The sequence below is a fragment of the Eubalaena glacialis genome, chromosome 10 (assembly GCF_028564815.1).
Source record: "Eubalaena glacialis isolate mEubGla1 chromosome 10, mEubGla1.1.hap2.+ XY, whole genome shotgun sequence".
In the NCBI taxonomy this organism is placed as follows: domain Eukaryota; kingdom Metazoa; phylum Chordata; class Mammalia; order Artiodactyla; family Balaenidae; genus Eubalaena; species Eubalaena glacialis.
In genome coordinates this window covers 105,802,087-105,819,886 of record NC_083725.1, presented here as the reverse complement: position 1 = coordinate 105,819,886, position 17,800 = coordinate 105,802,087, and the positions used below count along the sequence as shown (strand labels likewise).

General features: G+C 39.7%; 1 protein-coding gene across 3 annotated transcripts in view; it reads right to left on the bottom strand.

Annotated features, from left to right (window-relative positions):
• Window positions 1-17,800, bottom strand: part of EXT2 (exostosin glycosyltransferase 2) — a 133,810-nt gene that overhangs the window by 67,745 nt on the left and 48,265 nt on the right. For 2 of the 3 annotated variants that reach the window (XM_061201609.1, XM_061201607.1), the window contains one exon: window positions 1,848-1,979. The exons of the other annotated variant lie outside the window; for it this stretch is intronic. In XM_061201609.1, the coding sequence (XP_061057592.1) occupies window positions 1,848-1,979 (132 nt within the window). The remainder of the gene's footprint in view (window positions 1-1,847; window positions 1,980-17,800) is intronic. 3 annotated transcript variants of the gene reach the window in all.

Below are 17,800 nucleotides of genomic sequence, written 5' to 3'. Positions count from 1 at the left end.
ATTTTTCTCTGCTTTGTTGACTGACATATTTCAAGCACCAAGAACACTGCCTGGAACATATCAGGCACTCAGTAAGTACCCACTGAATGAATAAATGCCTAAAACTATCTAAAAATTCAATGTGACCAATCGAAATACAAATAGGATTTATATTTGTATTCTGGGAGAAACTGACAGAGATGTCAACCTCCACTTGAGCAAAAATTCAAGTACTCAGGGTTACTGAAGGCATGGAGAACCAGAATAACCAAAATGTTTCTGGTGGAACTATAAACTGGTACAGTCTTTTGAAAGGGCCATTTGTTAATATCTATCAACATTCAAAATGTGCTTATTCTTTCAGCAATTTCTCAGCTGGAATTAATTCTGTAGATACACTCACACATTTATGTGCAAACACATATGAAAGGATGTCCCTTGTATTACTGTTAGAAAATAGATTTGCATGTAAGATACACCTGAACAATGGAATAGTATACAGCCATCCTTAAACCTGAAGTATACCTATATAGAATGAAATGGAAGCCCATGATCTATTAGTAAAGTAAAAAAGGCAAGGTACAGAATACTATGTATAGTATGATCCCATTTGTGTTCTAAAATTATATAGTTAGGTGTATATAGGAATAGAAACATTCTGGAAGGTTACCTTTGGCAACAGATTCAAGGGAAGAGACAGACAGAAGGAAACTTTACCTCAAGCAAGACAGAAAGGTGTCTGCTGTTGTTTTGATTTTACCATTTTACTTCCTCTCAGGCACCCTCGCTTCAGGAAGTGTCCTGCCCACCCCCATCCAGGAGCGCTGCCTGCCTCACCCCGTACACTAGGGTGTACAGAACTACTCATACAATACCCTTCTTCGCTGGCTTCCCAAGTTAGTGGAGAGTTCCTCTGAGGGCAGGGCCTGCTTTCCTTTTCGGCTTTCTCAGCACATGGCAGAGTGCTTGGCACATAGGAACCACTTAATAAAGGCTGGAGGAAGGAAGGCAGGAAGGAGGGAGGGAGGGAGGGAGGGAAGGAGGGCCCCACATGAAGATTAACCAGGTGGCAGCACACAGGACTATCTAGAGAAGGTAGAGTCAGGAGACAAGGACGGCCAGCCGGAAAGAGAGCAACGATTCAGTCTGACATGGAGAAGACCCTAGTGCTCTCAGGTGGAGGCCTCGGGGTCTGTGAGCCAGACGGCAGGTGTTCTCCAGCTTCAGGCACTTTCAGTGAGAAAGAAGCCGTGGCCGCTGACACACTCCCTGCAAGGCCACAAGTGCCTCGTGACTCCTGCAAGCAAGGACGAAGCCCTGTGAGCAGCTTCCGACCACACCATCTCGCTGCTGGAAATACCCAGGGGCCTCAGCCAAAGTCCTGAGCAATCCCTAATGCCTCTCGATCACTTTTGCTGATGATGTTCCTCACAAGGGGTCTGAATGTTAACTGACATAATCCAAGGAAAGCACTTAGCAAAAGCACAAGAGGAAGTGCTCAAAATATAAGCTGTTATTATTAAGTTGCTTACAGAATCCTTTCAAGAGTTCAAAGCACCACAACTGCAAAAGTCATCAGAAGTCTTCCATTTCCAACAAGACCCAGGCCTCCCCATTTATTTCTGTAATAAATAAACATACTGTCTTCCTAAGCACATTTAAAATAAACTGGAAGCTGCTGCTTCGGTATTTCTTACTTTTGTCATCATTTCAAAATTCAGCTGGTCCTATCGGCCCCAAGTCTTACGGCACACTCTCATCTTAGAAAGCTCGAATTTAAATAACCTTTACAAATTCAGTACATTTTCCATCATCCCATCCTGATAGCCGGCCCAGGCCTGATGTGGCTCGCCCCGGAATTCATTTACCACGGAGGGAGGGTCATTCCAGTCTTCATAGGAGATGGCGGCGTATGGATAGATCCGGTCATTGATGATCTGCAGGGTGGCCAGGGCAATGGCTTTGATTGACTGGAAGTACGCTTCCCAGAACCACCGTGCCTGTGAAGAAAACCACACTGTGTGAAGTGAGCAAAGAGAGTGAAGAACTAGATGCTCCGTCACAGCCAACTCTGGGTCTGGGTAATTGCCTTACTCCCGAAGAAGAGGGAGACCAAGGCAAAGGCTCCCTGCTGTTCAAGCCAGCTCCATCAGAGTGGGCATTTAACCAAGGCAGTCAAAATAGCACATGAGCACGTGAAATGCACACTGGATTCAATTTAGGTTTAAGAGAAACTACGTGATATTTAAGACGAAATATCAGTGTGTTTAACCAGAGCAAGTTTAGAATCTATTTTGATATAACATACATGAAGTGCACAGATCTTAAGGGTACAACTCAATGAATTTCTACCTTCAGTACTCTTATAACTACTACCCAGATAAAGATATAGAACATTCCACACCCCAGTCAGAACCTCACCCCTCCAAAAGTAATCATTATTCTGATTTCTATTAGCCCACTACTGAATTTCATATTAATGGCATCGAACAGTATTTACTCTTTTGCTCAACACTGTAATACTAAAATCAGGTTTTGGTGTCAAGTTATGCTGGCCTCATAGAAGGAGTTGAAAAAGTTCTATTCCTTGACAAATTTTATGCAAGGTTGGCATTACTTCTTCCTTGAAAGACTGAGAATTCATCAAAAAAGCCATCTGGGCTAGGTGTTTTTTTGGTGTGTAAAGGTTTTAAATCATGGATTAATTTTCTTTCATAGCCATAAGATTATGCACATTTTCATGTCAGTTTTGCAGGTAGTATTTTTCAAGGAATATACTCACTTTACCTAAATTGTTAAATTTATTGGACTAAATGTGTGTCAATGCCTATTTAATGCCTATAGAACCTGTAGCAATACACCTCTTTTCATTCCTGATATTGATAATCTGTACTTTCTCTTTGTACTTGATCAGTCTTACTGGATGTTTATCAATTTTATTATCTTTTCAAAAAACCAATGTTTGGTTTTGCTGATTTTCTTTATCTTACATTTTTTTTCTGTTTTGTCCCTTTCTGCTCTTATTTTTACTTTCTTCTGTTTTGGGGGACTTTAATTCATCCTGCATTTAGCTTCTTGAGGTTGAAGTTTAGATATTTCAATCTTTCTTCTTTTTTAATACATACATGTAAAGCTATAAATTTACTTCTATGCACTATTTTAAATGCATCCCACACATTTATATATCATTTTCGTTATAATTTAGGTGAAAAATGTTTTTAATTTCCATTGTGATAGTTTCTTTAATCCATGGGTCATTTAGAAGTATGCTGTTTAATTTCCAAACATTTTGGAATTTTCTATTTATCTTTCTGTTACTGATTTCTACTTTGCACTGTAGTCAGAAAACACACATGTTATTTCAAAACTTGGCAATTTATTTAAAATTGATTTATGGCCCAGTACATAGCTTATTTTTGTAAATGATCTATGTGCACTTTAAAAAAAGAGAATTTTGCCATTGATGAGTGTAATGTTTTACCACTGTCAAGTACAGTAAGTTGATTTTAAGTACTGTTTCAATATTCTTTATCTTTATTGATTTTTCTCTGCCTGTGTGCATGTGCATGTACATGTGTGTGCGTGTGTTTACTTCCAAAACTTTTACTTTCAAATTTGTGCCCTCAAAGCTTGTCTCAGGATTGTCTCTTATAAAAAGGATATAAATGGCTTTTAATATTTTATCCTATTCAAAAATCTTTGGCTTCCAATTGTACATATAGTCCATTTACGCTTAATGTAATTTCTGATGCGGCTGAGTTTAAGTGTATGCTCATTCTATTTGTTTCATCGAGGTTCACAGATATACCTCAATGTGGCCCTTTGTATTTATCCCACTTAGGATTGGAGAGCTTCTCCAATCTATGATTTGATGTCTCTCCCTGTCTTTAGAAAACTCAGTCAATATTTTTTAAAATATTGGTTCTGTCACACTCCTCTTCTTCTAGGACTCCAAATACACATGTACGTAAAATGTTTTCACCATGTCCCATATGTCTCTTATTCTCTTTTCTGTATTTTTCCTCTCTGTGCTTCAATCTGGGTATTTTCTACTAGTTTTTCTTCTGGTCCAATAATCCTTTATCCTTTTTTTGTGTGTGTCTAAACTGCTATTAAACCAATGTACTGAATTCTTACTTTCCCTTCTTATATTTTTCAGTTGCAGAATTTCTATTTGACTTTTTAGAAGATTTCAAAACTTTGTTGAAATCCTCCTTCTTTTCTTCTATATTATTGAACATTGTTCGTTCCTGACTGATAACCCCAGTATCTGAATAACCTGTAAGTTATTCTGTAAGTCTCTGTAAGTCTCTTTCTATCATCTGTTTTTACTCTTCATTTTGGTCATTTGGTTTCAATTTCTAGCATGCATCTTAATTTTTTATTGGATGCCAACATTCTGTATTAAAAAATTGTAGAGGTTCTGGATGATCCAGATTATCTTCCTCCTAAGAATGTAACATATTCTTCTGGCAGGCACAGAGAATGCAGTCAGACCACTATAATCCTGTCAGGGGTTGGTTTTAAGTTTTGTCAGGGCCACCTTTTTTCAGCTTGACCTTACTCTGAAGGTGTGGCCTTCTGGGCCTTCAATTAAAGCCTGGGGTATTTACCAGGATCCCTCCATCTTGGCCAGCCTTGAACATTGATCTTTATCTCATCAGTACTATACACTGAAATAGCTACAGAGCTTGTTAGGCTCCTAGCTGTTTCTTTCTGCAGGGATTCTCAGAGTCTTGTTCTGATCATGTGCACCTCAGAAGTTGGCAAACACCTTAAGGGAAGATTTCATGCCCATTTTTTGCTATATCCCCGTGGTTCCCTTTCTCCTGGGATTTTGTCCTTCAAATCCCAGATACTTTGGAAGCCCCTAACTCCAACCTGTCAGCCCTGTGGGACTGCTGCTTTCTGCAAAGCCTCCATACCCTGGGCTGTGAATTAGGAAGCACCCTCGGGGAAGGAGCCAGAGTGAACAAGTAGCTCCCCTCAGTGTGCTCCTGTCTCTCAGGAATTGTCCCTCAAGTCCTGACTGCATGGGCTGCTCTCTGAACTGTTGTTTCATCTACTTTAATAAGCTCTTATACTTCTTTTTCTTTTATTGACCAGAGTGTTACTCCCAAACCAGCTACTGTGTCAGAGTCTTCTGAAAGAAGACAGTTTCTTATCCAAGCAGAGTTTAAACTCGGTTCCTAATGAAAGCAGGATGCTGGTGTAGACGACCTCTCCAGCTTCATTCGGCCTACGAGTCCACTCAAAATCAGAGACTGTTAGGACTTACGCAAGGGGGCGAACATTTCCAAGTTTAGCATGAGAAATTGGAAGCGTAACCAAAATAGGTGGAGGAAAAAGACACTTTCTAGTCCAGACTTACTGACTTTGGTTCTGTTTCCTGGGCAAGTCCTCTATTCATTAGTTAAAGCCAAGGATAACTTCTGAGTTATATGACGACTGTTGTTTCCACTAACATTAAGAAGAAGGCGAAGCATCCCAATGAGAATTTCTCCTACTCAAAGAAAATCAGAAACAGATTTAGCTTCCAAGGGCATCTGACTTAAGCTGTCCTGTGGTCTGCCATCTGGGTACAGCCTGGGGGCCTGCTGGCTGCCTGCTGCTGCTTCTTAGATACACTCCACTCACTCCAATCTCCTTCCTGCTCAGTCATCTTGCTGCTTTCCCTCCCATCATCCAGCCAAAATATCTACAGTTCATGAGACCTAAAAGAATCCATCTTCTCTGTGAGACCTTTACTGAGGTTGAGCGCCCCCAACATCAACAATCTTCTCTTACTGTGAAACACCACAGCATTTACAGCCTTTACCTTATATGTCAGGTCTCTTATATTCTGTTCTATCACTGATTTGCTGCTATTTCAGATGATCACATTTCTCTCTCCAGCTAGACTGTGAATTCCTTTGGTGTGGAAACTGGCATTCTTTTATTAGTATCCCTGCAAATGTTAGAATGTTTTCCCTGTTGCAAAGCACTTTTGTACCCATGGTCTCATTTGCTCTTTATTACCAGTTTGTCACTTATTTGGGGCAGATGCAAATCTCACTTTATATGTGAGGAAACTGAGTCACAAAGCTGTTAAGTGGCAGTGTCACCACTCATGAATCCTAACTCTAAAGTCAGACCTTTTCCTACCCCATTCTAGAGTATTAAGAGTACCAGCACACAGTAAGTTTTAGGAAATGGTCCTCTACCAAGGAACTGAAAGGAGTAAAAATTCACTGGGAAGCGTGAGCCCACACATAAACACACACAGCTTAAATATTTACCTCCTTTTCTACCCAAATGGGTCCATCATCATAGGTTCTTTTATTTTTAAATCACACCACACTCAAACTTAAGCATCCCAAAGCTTTACGTTCACACTGAATCACAGCAGAGACAGCAGCATTTGGGATTTATAGGAAACAATGATTGGTAACAAATCCACCTAGAATACCAGCCAACTGCACAAGTGTAGGACAGAGCTTCTGATTTAAGATGTCTCAAATCATCTAGCCCCATCCACCAAATTACAATTTCTCTCAGAAAGGAAGCAAGCTTTGCCAATAATCACAGTTCAAGTGTCTCAGCCTGAGGATAAGTGAACTTTGCAGAGTTAATTATTTCTGCAGGACCTCTTTAACACCTTGAAGTGTTTAGAAGGCGTAATTTACAGCCCCTCCAGGACTCAGCATCAGCCACTTTTCGGCAGAGAGGAAGGAGTTTTCAGCTATGCTGGCAATAGATGAAAGCACCAGTGTTCCCATCCAGTGAGCAAATGCCAATGCTTATTATATTTTGAGGGTTTTTTTCCCCCTAAAACAGGGGCCACACTTATCTCTATCTGAAAAGTTTAAATGAGGGATTCTTCCACAGCTCTGCAAATTCCCTAGGCACTCTACACTGTGGATCTACACAACTGAAAGGTAAGTCACATATGAAATGGTCATAACAATAACCTTCGACAAAGCATTTAGCTTTTCTTCATTAAACAGATACCACGGTAATTTTGTAAAACGTGCATATTTCAAAGCAAAAGAACTACAAAGTTCCTATGATGCTTTCAAATATTAGAATCATAAAGCAAAGGGCAAGGATTGGGCCAACTTAAAACTAACTTAAGCAAATAAATACTTCAAATTGAAACTGCTACTTTGGTTTAATTTCTTTGATTTTCAGTAACATAAAGCCAACAGGATTAGCAATAACAAGTATTTAAAGGAAGCCCGCACATTATGGTAGAAAGAGCCACGGCGATGAGTACCTTGCACAATTTTAAGTGACTTAACCCCTCTGTTTTTTGCATCTATGAGATGGAGACCACACCGCCTTTCTCGTGGAGCTGAAGATCCAGTGAGATGAGGGTTGTAAAGCTCCTTGCCCAGTGTCAGTGCAGAACAGACAATCAGAACATGTTAGCTCTCTGCTCAACACTTGCATCCACCCTATCCCCTCAGGGTTTTTGTCACTTATGTTAGAATACACTCAGCACTGTTTTGGGGTGGAAAGGGAGGAAGGGGAAGAGGAGAGACAGAATGGGATCTCAACATTACACTCCATTCATCTCAATTCTTGAAGCCAGTAAAGAAATCCAACTGGTCACAGAACAGAGTTAGATATAATAAAAATAAATCAAGTACGAGTGTGACAGACCTTTATACTGAAAAGTACAGCAACTAATGACATGCCCCTTCTACCTGAATCTCTAAGCTTCCAAGGAAGAGGCCAGCACTCCTCTGGAAACTGTGAGGGTGGGAACACATCTGGTTTTGCTCACGACTGGTCTTGCAGCCCCTAGCACAGTGCCTGTCAAGGAGTGGGCAGTCAAACGTTTGTTGAAAGAACAAATCCATCTCCCTCACAGGCATCACATGCATCTCACAGAACTTTCCAAATCTTCTAAGTACCAGCCCATGACCTTAAAGGGGGAAGACCATCATTTAATAATAATGACCGCATCTTGTATACAGCATTTTAAAAGGTAAAAGATGGGGGAAATGGATTTGAGGGGAAAAAAGGAAAATTTGTTTCTGGGTGAAACAGCAAGGCAGCAATGGGATTATAAGTTTCCCTTATATTACGCACGTAAAGACCACGAGAGAGAGAAACGGTTGTTAAAACTATGCCACGCCAGTCTGTTCCTAGTGGACAGGCTATCCAACCATTCAAAGACTATATAGAAGGACAAGAACCCCAGGATCCCTAGTGGTCCAAGAGCATCTGCCTCCCAAAGCAGTGACGGCTTTCCAGTGCCCTTCATTCAGTCAGCAGCCAACTGTGCAATGCCCTTTCCATCAGAACCCCCTGAATGTGACCCACGTCAACAGGCTTCATTTTAGTACATTAAAGGACTTTGCTAATGAAAACCACAAAACAAAATGATAAACCAGCCAGCTAAGCCTCTGTCCCAAATCCCAAGAGGTAGCACTGTCCAAACACCCGACAACGACATGGAGCTGCGGATCAGTAGGTGCCCCAATTCTGCTCTATTTCCCCCCCCCCCCCACCCACTGGTTGGTCACAACATAAAGGATCTGCTTCTGCTTAGGATGCAGAAAGCCACACGGGAACATGGAATCCACCATAACAATGAGAAAACAGCACCAGATACCCCACTATCACCATAACTTGTCTTGGGCCAATCGGAGAGCTATGGTCATAAGGCAATCAGGGAAACCAAATTCCAAAGAGTGACATCAGGAGCAATGGGACACTCAAACTATTTCAGCTTTGGAAAAGCACAGAAGGTAGGGGTGGCTACCATAAAAGCAGCCTCAAAAAACAGCTAAAATTTTAACAAATTCCTCAAACTGAGTGTGGGCTAGTAGGGCAGTTTGAAAGTTCTAGACATAAGCAGGACACCCTCCCACCAGCAACTCAGAGGGACACTGCCCTGGTAGCAGGGGCAGAAGCAAAAGCCATCTGCCCCTGAAAGACAACCAGGTAAACTCGCTCAGATCAGGCTCCTACACGGATACAGCGCAGAGGTCAGCTACCACCAAGGGAGGGGCAGGAAACTCCCTCCAACCTCAGACGCCCACAGACAGAGGGCAGACTCTAGCTGCCCAGGGGAAGGAGCAGGAATGCTGAGAAAGCCCCACCTCCAAGGCCCCAGCAAGCAAGCCTGCCAGACTGTGGCTGGACCAGGAGAACAGAACCCTACTGCTCCACCACGAGCCCGGCACCACACACAAGCAAGGGAAGTCTACCCACTGACGGCAGCAAGGCCTCCTGTGTGGCACAGGTGGGCAGGGCCTGCTGAAAGTGGAGGGTGAGGCTGGAACTCTGAGAAAAACCTTAGTACCTTGTGCCCCACACAAGAACAAGGTGACCACCAGCAGCATCTGAAGTGTGTGGTGCTGGAGGTAAGTCTAGCAATGGACAAACCCAAACCCACCTTGATTACATGCTAGATTGAGTCAACCTCCCATGCTAACGGCTCACAGAAGAAGAGGTCTGCCCATTTCTGGACATGACATTTACTTTAGGTCTCCTGTTTTTCTAACACACAATGTCCATCATTCAATCAACATTTATCAGAAACAAAATGCGAAAGAAAACAATCCACTGTCAAAATATAAAGCCACCAGCAGAACCAGACCCAAAGATGACCAAGATGTTGGAACTACTACATGGGGACTTTAAACCAACTATAATTAATATGTTGAACGAACTAGTAAAAAAGGCAGACCACTTGCATGAACAGATGGCAGATGGGAGTATTCAGTAGAGAGATGAAAACTATAAAAAAAGAGCCAAATGAAAATGCTAGAAGTAAAAAACATAGTATCATATAATTTCTTCAATTGGTTTATCAGCACAGCAGATATAGCAAAGGAAAGAAATACTGTAGTGAACTTGAAAATAAAAAAGAAATTATCCAAACCAAACTGCAAAGAGAAAAAGAGTATAAGAAAACAGAACAGAGCACCCAAGAACTGTAGAACCATATCTAATGTTCTTACAGTAGCTGTAATTGGAGTTCCAGAAGAGGGGTAGGAAACAAGGCAACAGATACATCTAAAGAAATAATGGCTAAGAATTTTCTAAAATTAATGAAAAACAATAAAACAGACTGAATAAGTGCAGAGAACCAAGACAGAGTAAATAAAGCATTCGCCTTCTCCCTCAGGAAGTTTAAGAAACAGCTGCATCGTTAAAGATGCAAAAGCACTTCTGCCTCTGAGCAACCTGGGAGATTCAAGAGATCTGAGTACAGGAGATTTTCTCTCAGCTTACTACACTGACAGAACCATATATCTCAGGTGAGGGCTGGAAAATATTTCCACGCCTCATGGATTAATTTTTCAAAGCTGTGTCCGAAGATGAATCTGAAAACTTCCAAAGGGATTCTAAGTCTTTCCAAGCACCAATGCACCACAGGCTGATGAGTTCCTTTTCATTTGTTTGCTGTGACAAATGGAACCAATGAGCATTCCTACTATTGCTCCAAAGCCTCCTATGCAGCAAACTCTGCAGGGTTACACTGGCTCTCTTCCTCGCTACCTTCCCGTACAGATGAGAGGGCAAGAGCAGGGAGCGCAGTGCCCTTCTTGCCTAACCTCACACCAGCCTGGAGGCAGCAGAGACAGGCTCGAACAACCTCCACCTGGCAGCCAAAGCCACGCATTGGTGAGGTCAAATGATAATCCGAGCATCCTGATTCCTAGTTGAGAACTACTGCAAGACTGGCTTTTTGTTTATTCTTTTGCTTACTCCACTTTTATAAACATAAAAGTTACAAGACAACGTACTTAAAATTAGGGGAAAAAAATATCAACAAAACCCCTCAGGGGCACTTCTCATGGACTGAAGGTTTTATAAAAATGCACTAGGCCCGTGTTGTCAGTTTTTCTAGAGGAGAAGAGGAAGTTCACTAACATTTGATACCTTTACTCAATGATTCAACAAACAATAATAAAAAGGATTTACCGCCTTTAAAATAAAGAGAGATTTCTGAAGCAGAAAAGGTTAATATATCAGGAATTTATCAGCACTCCATTTTTTTCTTCACTTAAAATATTTATTTTGTTAATTACATTTAAAATACCTTACTCCATAAAATCTGAGAGTGCTTTTTTTCATTCCCGTACTCATGAAGCTACTTTACTCGCCCTCTCCGTGTGCATCTTCCACCTAAAAGTCCCTGATGCCCCTGCAGGCACTTTTCCATCATCTAGCGCAGTGTTCCCAGGCCCATCATCTCAATTACTTGATCACAGCACCTGAGGAAGCCACATATACCACTCACTGAACTTTCCTCAAAGCCAGAGACATCTGTTCACGTAACAGTAGCCGAGTTCATTCCATAATTTTTTGGTAGGTGTAAAATTTTTTTATTTCTTTACCATGCAAACTTGTAATTGCTTTCTTTTTAACTTTTCATTTTGAAATAATTTTAGAGAACAGTTGCAATGGTAGTACAGAGAGTTCCCGAATACCCTCACCCAGCTTCTCCCAATGTTAACATCTTGTACCACCACGGTACAACGATCAAAACTAAGACGTTAACATTTAGTTAATTCTATTAACTCAGCTACAGACTTCTGTTTTCTTTTTGGATTTTCCCAGTTTTCTTCTAAGGTCACTTTTCTGTTCCAGGATCTAATCCAGAACACTGCATTGCATTTGGTTGTCATGCTTCCTTAGTTTCCTCCCATCTGTGACAGTTTCTCCATTTTGCCTTGTAGTTCATGACCTTGACACTTTTGCCTAGTGTGGTCAGGAATTTTGCAGAATGTCCCTCAATCTGGGTTGGTTTATTAGACTGGGGTTATGGATTTTGGAGAATACTACAGAGCTGATGTGCTTTTCTCTTTACTGCATATCGGGGGACACATGATGTCACCATGACTTATTACAGGGGAAGTTCACCTTGATCCCCTGGTTAAGGTGGGGTTTGCCAGGTTTCTCCACTGTGAAGTTACCGTCCCCATTTCATAATGTATGAGTTAGAAGCAAGTCACTATATTCAGACTGTATTCAAAGGGAGGATAATTAAGCTCCACCTCCTGGAGGAGGGAGTATCAAAGAATTTAGCACACCATTTTTAGCGTTGTTTAAAAGGATTAAAAACTATGAAATTCTATTCACCGAGTATTATATATAAGTTAGCTACTCTATGTATACACAGTACAGGATTTTATTAAAATCCTTAAGCCTATGGGGATTTGTGGCTTATGGAAATATTAAAACTTCTCTTTCCCAATAATTTCACTAAATAAAAAATCTGACATTTGCCTTAAATGTTAAGTTGAAGACTGATAACATATCTCATCTATTGAAAGGAGAAAAGCATATAGCCAGTTTTTACTAAAAATCTTAAGAGATTGGGCTTCTCTCGTGGCGCAGTGGTTAAGAATCCGCCTGCCAATGCAGGGGACACGGGTTCGAGCCCTGGTCCAGGAAGATCCCACATGCCGCGGAGCAACTAAGCCCGTGCGCCACAACTACTGAGCCTGCGCTCTAGAGCCCGCGTGTCACAACTACTGAAGCCCGCGCGCCTAGAGCCCGTGCTCCACAACGAGAAGCCACCACAATGAGAAGCCCACGCACCGCAACGAAGAGTAGCTCCCGCTCGCGACAACTAGAGAAAGCCCACTGCAGCAATGAAGACCAAACGCAGCCAAAAAAGAATTAAAAAAATAAAAAATTAAAAACAACAACAACAACAAAAATCTTAAGAGATGAAATCTACTGAGACCTCAAATATTTCCAAATTTCAATTGCTTCTAGTCTCATATTTTAACTTTACTCTGATATATACACAGAATTACCACCCAAAAATAAAATAAGCACCCAATTTGATAATTTGGAAAAGAATGAAAGAAACATAAAGAAACTAGTAGACGCATAAGAAAACAGAAAAAGAAGGGAATTTGAAAAGAAATCCAAGAGCTTTCCATTGATTGGCTATTAAGAAAATCCTAGAGAATCAACTAAAAACCTATCAGAGCAAATAAGGAAGTTCAGTAAAGTGGCCAGCTACAAAATAGTGTTTAAAATAAATAAAACAAAAAACCAAAACTCTTATATCCCAGCAATACCCAGTGAGATTGTGTACACACACACACACACACGCAATTAATGGCAAAGTTCATCCCACTACCCCAACTTCTCACAGTCCAGGTTACTATTAGTCCTCCTGACAGATGTTAGTTGCCTCCCCAGCATCCATTACCTTCCTTATCTTTACAAACAAAACCAGCTTAAAATACTAAATTTTCCACCCTCTTGTGCAGCAATAGATGACCGTGTGACACAGTACTGGTACAGCCCCTGGGTATGTGAGTTTTCCTAACTAAAAAGATGAAGTCTTTTAAGGGTAAGCCTTTTGGTTTTTTCCCTTGGCCTTCTCCCTCTGCTTGCCTAGAATGCAGACATGATTGGCTGGAATTGAAGCAGACGTGCTGTAATTGAAAAGACAAAGCCAGCATGCTGATGGTGATGAAGAAGAAACAGAGAAAGAAGCCTGCTTCTCTGATGGCATCACTGAATCACTACACTTGCCCTAGATGGATTACCTACTTCCAGATTTCTTTTAATGTGAGACATACAAACCCTGACTTCTTTAGCTATGGTTAGTGGAGTTTTCTTCCATGTTTAGTTACATATCCTCCTGATACTGTCCTCTTATGTGACGACCATAATATAGCCTTCATTTCCCTAAACGCAAAAGCAATCATTATTTGCAGATGATAGGATTTTATATCTGGAAGACTCAAGAGAATCAGCAGAAATATGCAAACTAATTACAGAGTCCAGGAAGGTGGATAATTGCAAAATACACATAATAAAATTAGTTTAATTCCATCTCTAATTATGTTACAGAAGGTCGCAAAAGACCACCAGACCACCATGTGTCCCATGACAAGAAAACGAGACAAAGTGTTTCAGCCAAAATTCAAATTTTCTTTAGAGCCAAAGAGTTTGTATTCTAACCTTGCTATAACATCTCTTATTAGTTTAGTAGTTTGTAGATTCCTTTGGCTTTTCTGAATACACAATCATGTCATCTCCAAATGAAGACAGTTTTCCTTTTTCTTTTCCAATTTTTATGCCTTTTATTTATTTTTCTTTTGCACTGTCTAGGACCTTCAGTACAATACTGAGCACAAGTGGAGAGAGTAGACATCCTTGACATGATCCCAATTTTAGGAGAAGGCGTTCAGTACTTAACCAGTAAGTATAATGTTAGCTATAAGTTTTTCATAAATATGCTTTATCATGTTACAGGACTTCCTTTCTATTCCTCATTTAGCTGAGAGTTCTTCTCAAGAATGATTGCTGAATTTTATCAAATGATTTTTTCCTACATTTTAAAGATGATCAGGTAGGTTTTTCTCCTTCATTTTGTTAATGTGAGAAGGTACATTAATTAAATTTTTAAAGTTAAACCAATCTTATATTCCTGACCTCATTTAGTTATGATAGATATCTCTTTTTATATACTGCTAGGTTCGATTTATATTTTTTTGTTTAGAATTTATGCAGTCACATTAATGTGGGATAGGTGCCTGACAAATGATTATAAGATGCACCATTATTTTATATAACACTAAGAAAGAAAAAGCTTCCAATTAAGATATGATACAATGCTAAAACAATATCAATTTTAACACAATCTGACATCAGAGATTCTGAAGTGTGAAAAAATAAGGGTCTGAGAATCAATTAAACATGGTATATACTTTTTCACTTGACCCTCACAACAATCCTATATGAAAAGAGATAATCCTACAGACAAGAAAACAAGGCTCAGAAAGATTAACAGTAACTTGCTCATGGTCCCAAAGCTGATAACTGAAGATCCAGAACACAAAGCCATTTTGTCTAGCTCTGAAGTCCATGTTCTTTTCATCATGGTACTGATGAAAACACAAACTGCCTTAAAGGATAAATCCAGAGCTGCAGCTAGGCTTTGAATCAGGTTGGGTTTAACCTATTAAGGCTTTTCTCCAACACAGATTTCTCTGAACAACATTAAACAGAACTTGATTCACAAACACCTCACTAAGGCAGTATCATTAATAATACCACATGTTCAAATATTTAACAATGATTAAATGATTACAAAGTGTATGAATGTGATGTTTCCCAGGGAAACCAGGAATTGTGCTGCATCATTAGCAAAGTGAGTATCAACTGGAGGATGGCCGGCAACTTAGAATCCTGTTGGTGACACCAACTTTAACACATGTAGTAGAAAAAGCACTAGAGTAGGACAGATCTGCTTCTACTTTGGGTTCTGCCATTAAACAGTAAATAAATGTTGACAAGTCATTTAACTTTCTGGATCTCAGTCTTCATACCTTAAAATTAAAACAGGATTACATGTCTTAAGGACTCTTCCACACTTGAAATTCAGTGATTCTCCAGCCAGATGTCTGTCTCCTCAACTCAAAAACTGAATGTCTCCCAGTACTCCAAGACTCATCTTCTCTGCCTGACATTCAAGGTCCTCCACAATCTGTGGTAAGGGAAATACCCAACGCCAGCCCGCTCTAGCCATCCTGTCCCACCTAAAGGTGGGTGGGTGGTGATAAAACAAAATAAGAACAAGCAAACAAACAAAAAACTGAGAAGCCCTGGTGAAGTTCAAAGTTCAGGGGCACAAGCTCACCACTAGACTAGTTCTCTAGTCCTGTGATTAGACTGAGACCTAATCACAGGACTAGAGAACACTTCCCTGTGCTTCCCCTACACCTTACCATCACACCACTAAAAGCCTATTTACCAGAGTTCCTTTCACTCAGTACATTACGACCAGAACTCAAGAAAAATACAACACATGCTTAAAGGCAATGGCAGGGATACTGGAATTATCAGACCAGAAATTTAAAACTATGATTAATAGGCTAAGAGTTCTAATGGAAAAAATAGACAACATGTAAGAACAGATGAATAATGTGAACAGAGGGAGAGAAATTCTAAGAAAAAATCAAAAAGAAATGCTATAGATCAAAAGCACTGTAACAGAAATGAAGCATGCCTTTGATGGGCTCATTAGTAGACTGGACGGCTGAGGAAAGAATCTCTGAGCTTGATGATACTGACAACAGAAACTTCCAAAACTGCAAAGCAAAGAGAAAAAAGACAGGGGAAAAAAAAAAAAAACAGAACAAAATATCCAAGGACCATGTTATAAAAGGGGTAACATACACATACAAATACCAGAAGAAGAAAAATGAGAAAGGAAGAGAAGCAATATTTGAAGCAGTAATGACTGAGAATTTCCTCAAATTAATGTCAGATACCAAACCACAGATCCAGGAAACGCGGAGAACACGAAGTGGGATAAATACCAAAACACCACACCTATGCATATCATATTGAAACTTCAGAAAATCAAATATTAAAAGAATTCCTGAAAGAAGCCAGAAGGAAAAAACACCTTACCTATAGAGTAGCAAAGGTAACAATTACATCTGACTTCTTCTCAGAAACCACACAAGCAAGAAGAGAGTGAAGTGACACGTATAAAGTGTTAAGAGAAAAAACCCACCAACAAAGAATTTTATACCCTGGAAAATTACCCTTCAAGAGTGAAGGAGAAATGAAGAATTTCTCAAACAAAAATTGAGAAAATTTGTTGCCAGTAGTCCTGCCTTGCAAGAAATGTTAAAAGAAGTTCTTCAGACAGAAGGAAAATGATGAGGGTCAGAAAAAGATGCACATAAAGAAAGGAAGAGCATCAGAGAGGGAATAAGTGAAGGTAAAATTAAAACTTTCACTTTTCTTATTCTTAATTGATCTAACAGATAACAATCTATTCAAAATAATAATAGCAACAAATTTATTCGATTATGTATATATATGTATACGTGGAATGAATGACAGCAATGACACGAGGGACAAGAGGAAGAATTAGGATTATTTTGTTAATATAAGGAAGGTACTTCCACTATCCCTGAAGCAGGGATATTTGAAAATGGATTTGGATTTGATATAAATGTATAGTGCAAACTCTAGGCCAACCACTAAAAAAGCATTGAAAAAGAAGCGTAATTCACATGCTAAGAAAGTAGAGAAAATGGAATCATATAAAACACACAATTAAAACCACAAAAGACATAAAATGTGTCGAAGACAAAAACAGGAACAAAGAACAAAACCAACAAATAGAAAATAGTAACAAATATGGTCAATGTTAATCCAACTATATCAATAATCACTTTAAATGTTAATGGTCTAGGTACATCAATTAAAAGCTTGTCAGAGTGGATCAAAAAACAAGACCCAACTGTATGTTGTCTATAAGAAACCCACTTTAAATACAAAGACACATATAAACTAAAAGTAAAGGGATGGAGAAAGATATAGCATGCTAACACTAATCCAAAGACAGTGGGAGTAGCTATATTAATTTCAGACAGAGCAGACTTCAGAACAAGGAAAATTACAAGGCATCAAGATGGCATTACATAATGATAAAAAGGTCAATACTCCAAGAAGACATAACAATCCTCAATGTGTACACAACCAACAAAAGAGCATCAAAATACATGAGGCAAAAACTGACACAACCTCAAAGAGAAAGAGATGAATCCACTACTACAGCTGGAGATTTCAACACCCATCTATCAGAAGTGGACAGATCCGGCAGGCAGAAAATCAGTAAGGACATAGTTGAACTTATTAACAGCACCAAATAATCGACATCTATAGACTATTTCATCCACCAATAGCAGATTATACATTCTTCTCAAGCTCACAAGTAACATTCACCAAGACAGACCTCATTCTGGGCCATAAAACATACTTGAACAAACGTGAAAGAACAGAAATCATATGATGTCTGCACTCAGACCACAGTGGAATTAAATTAGAA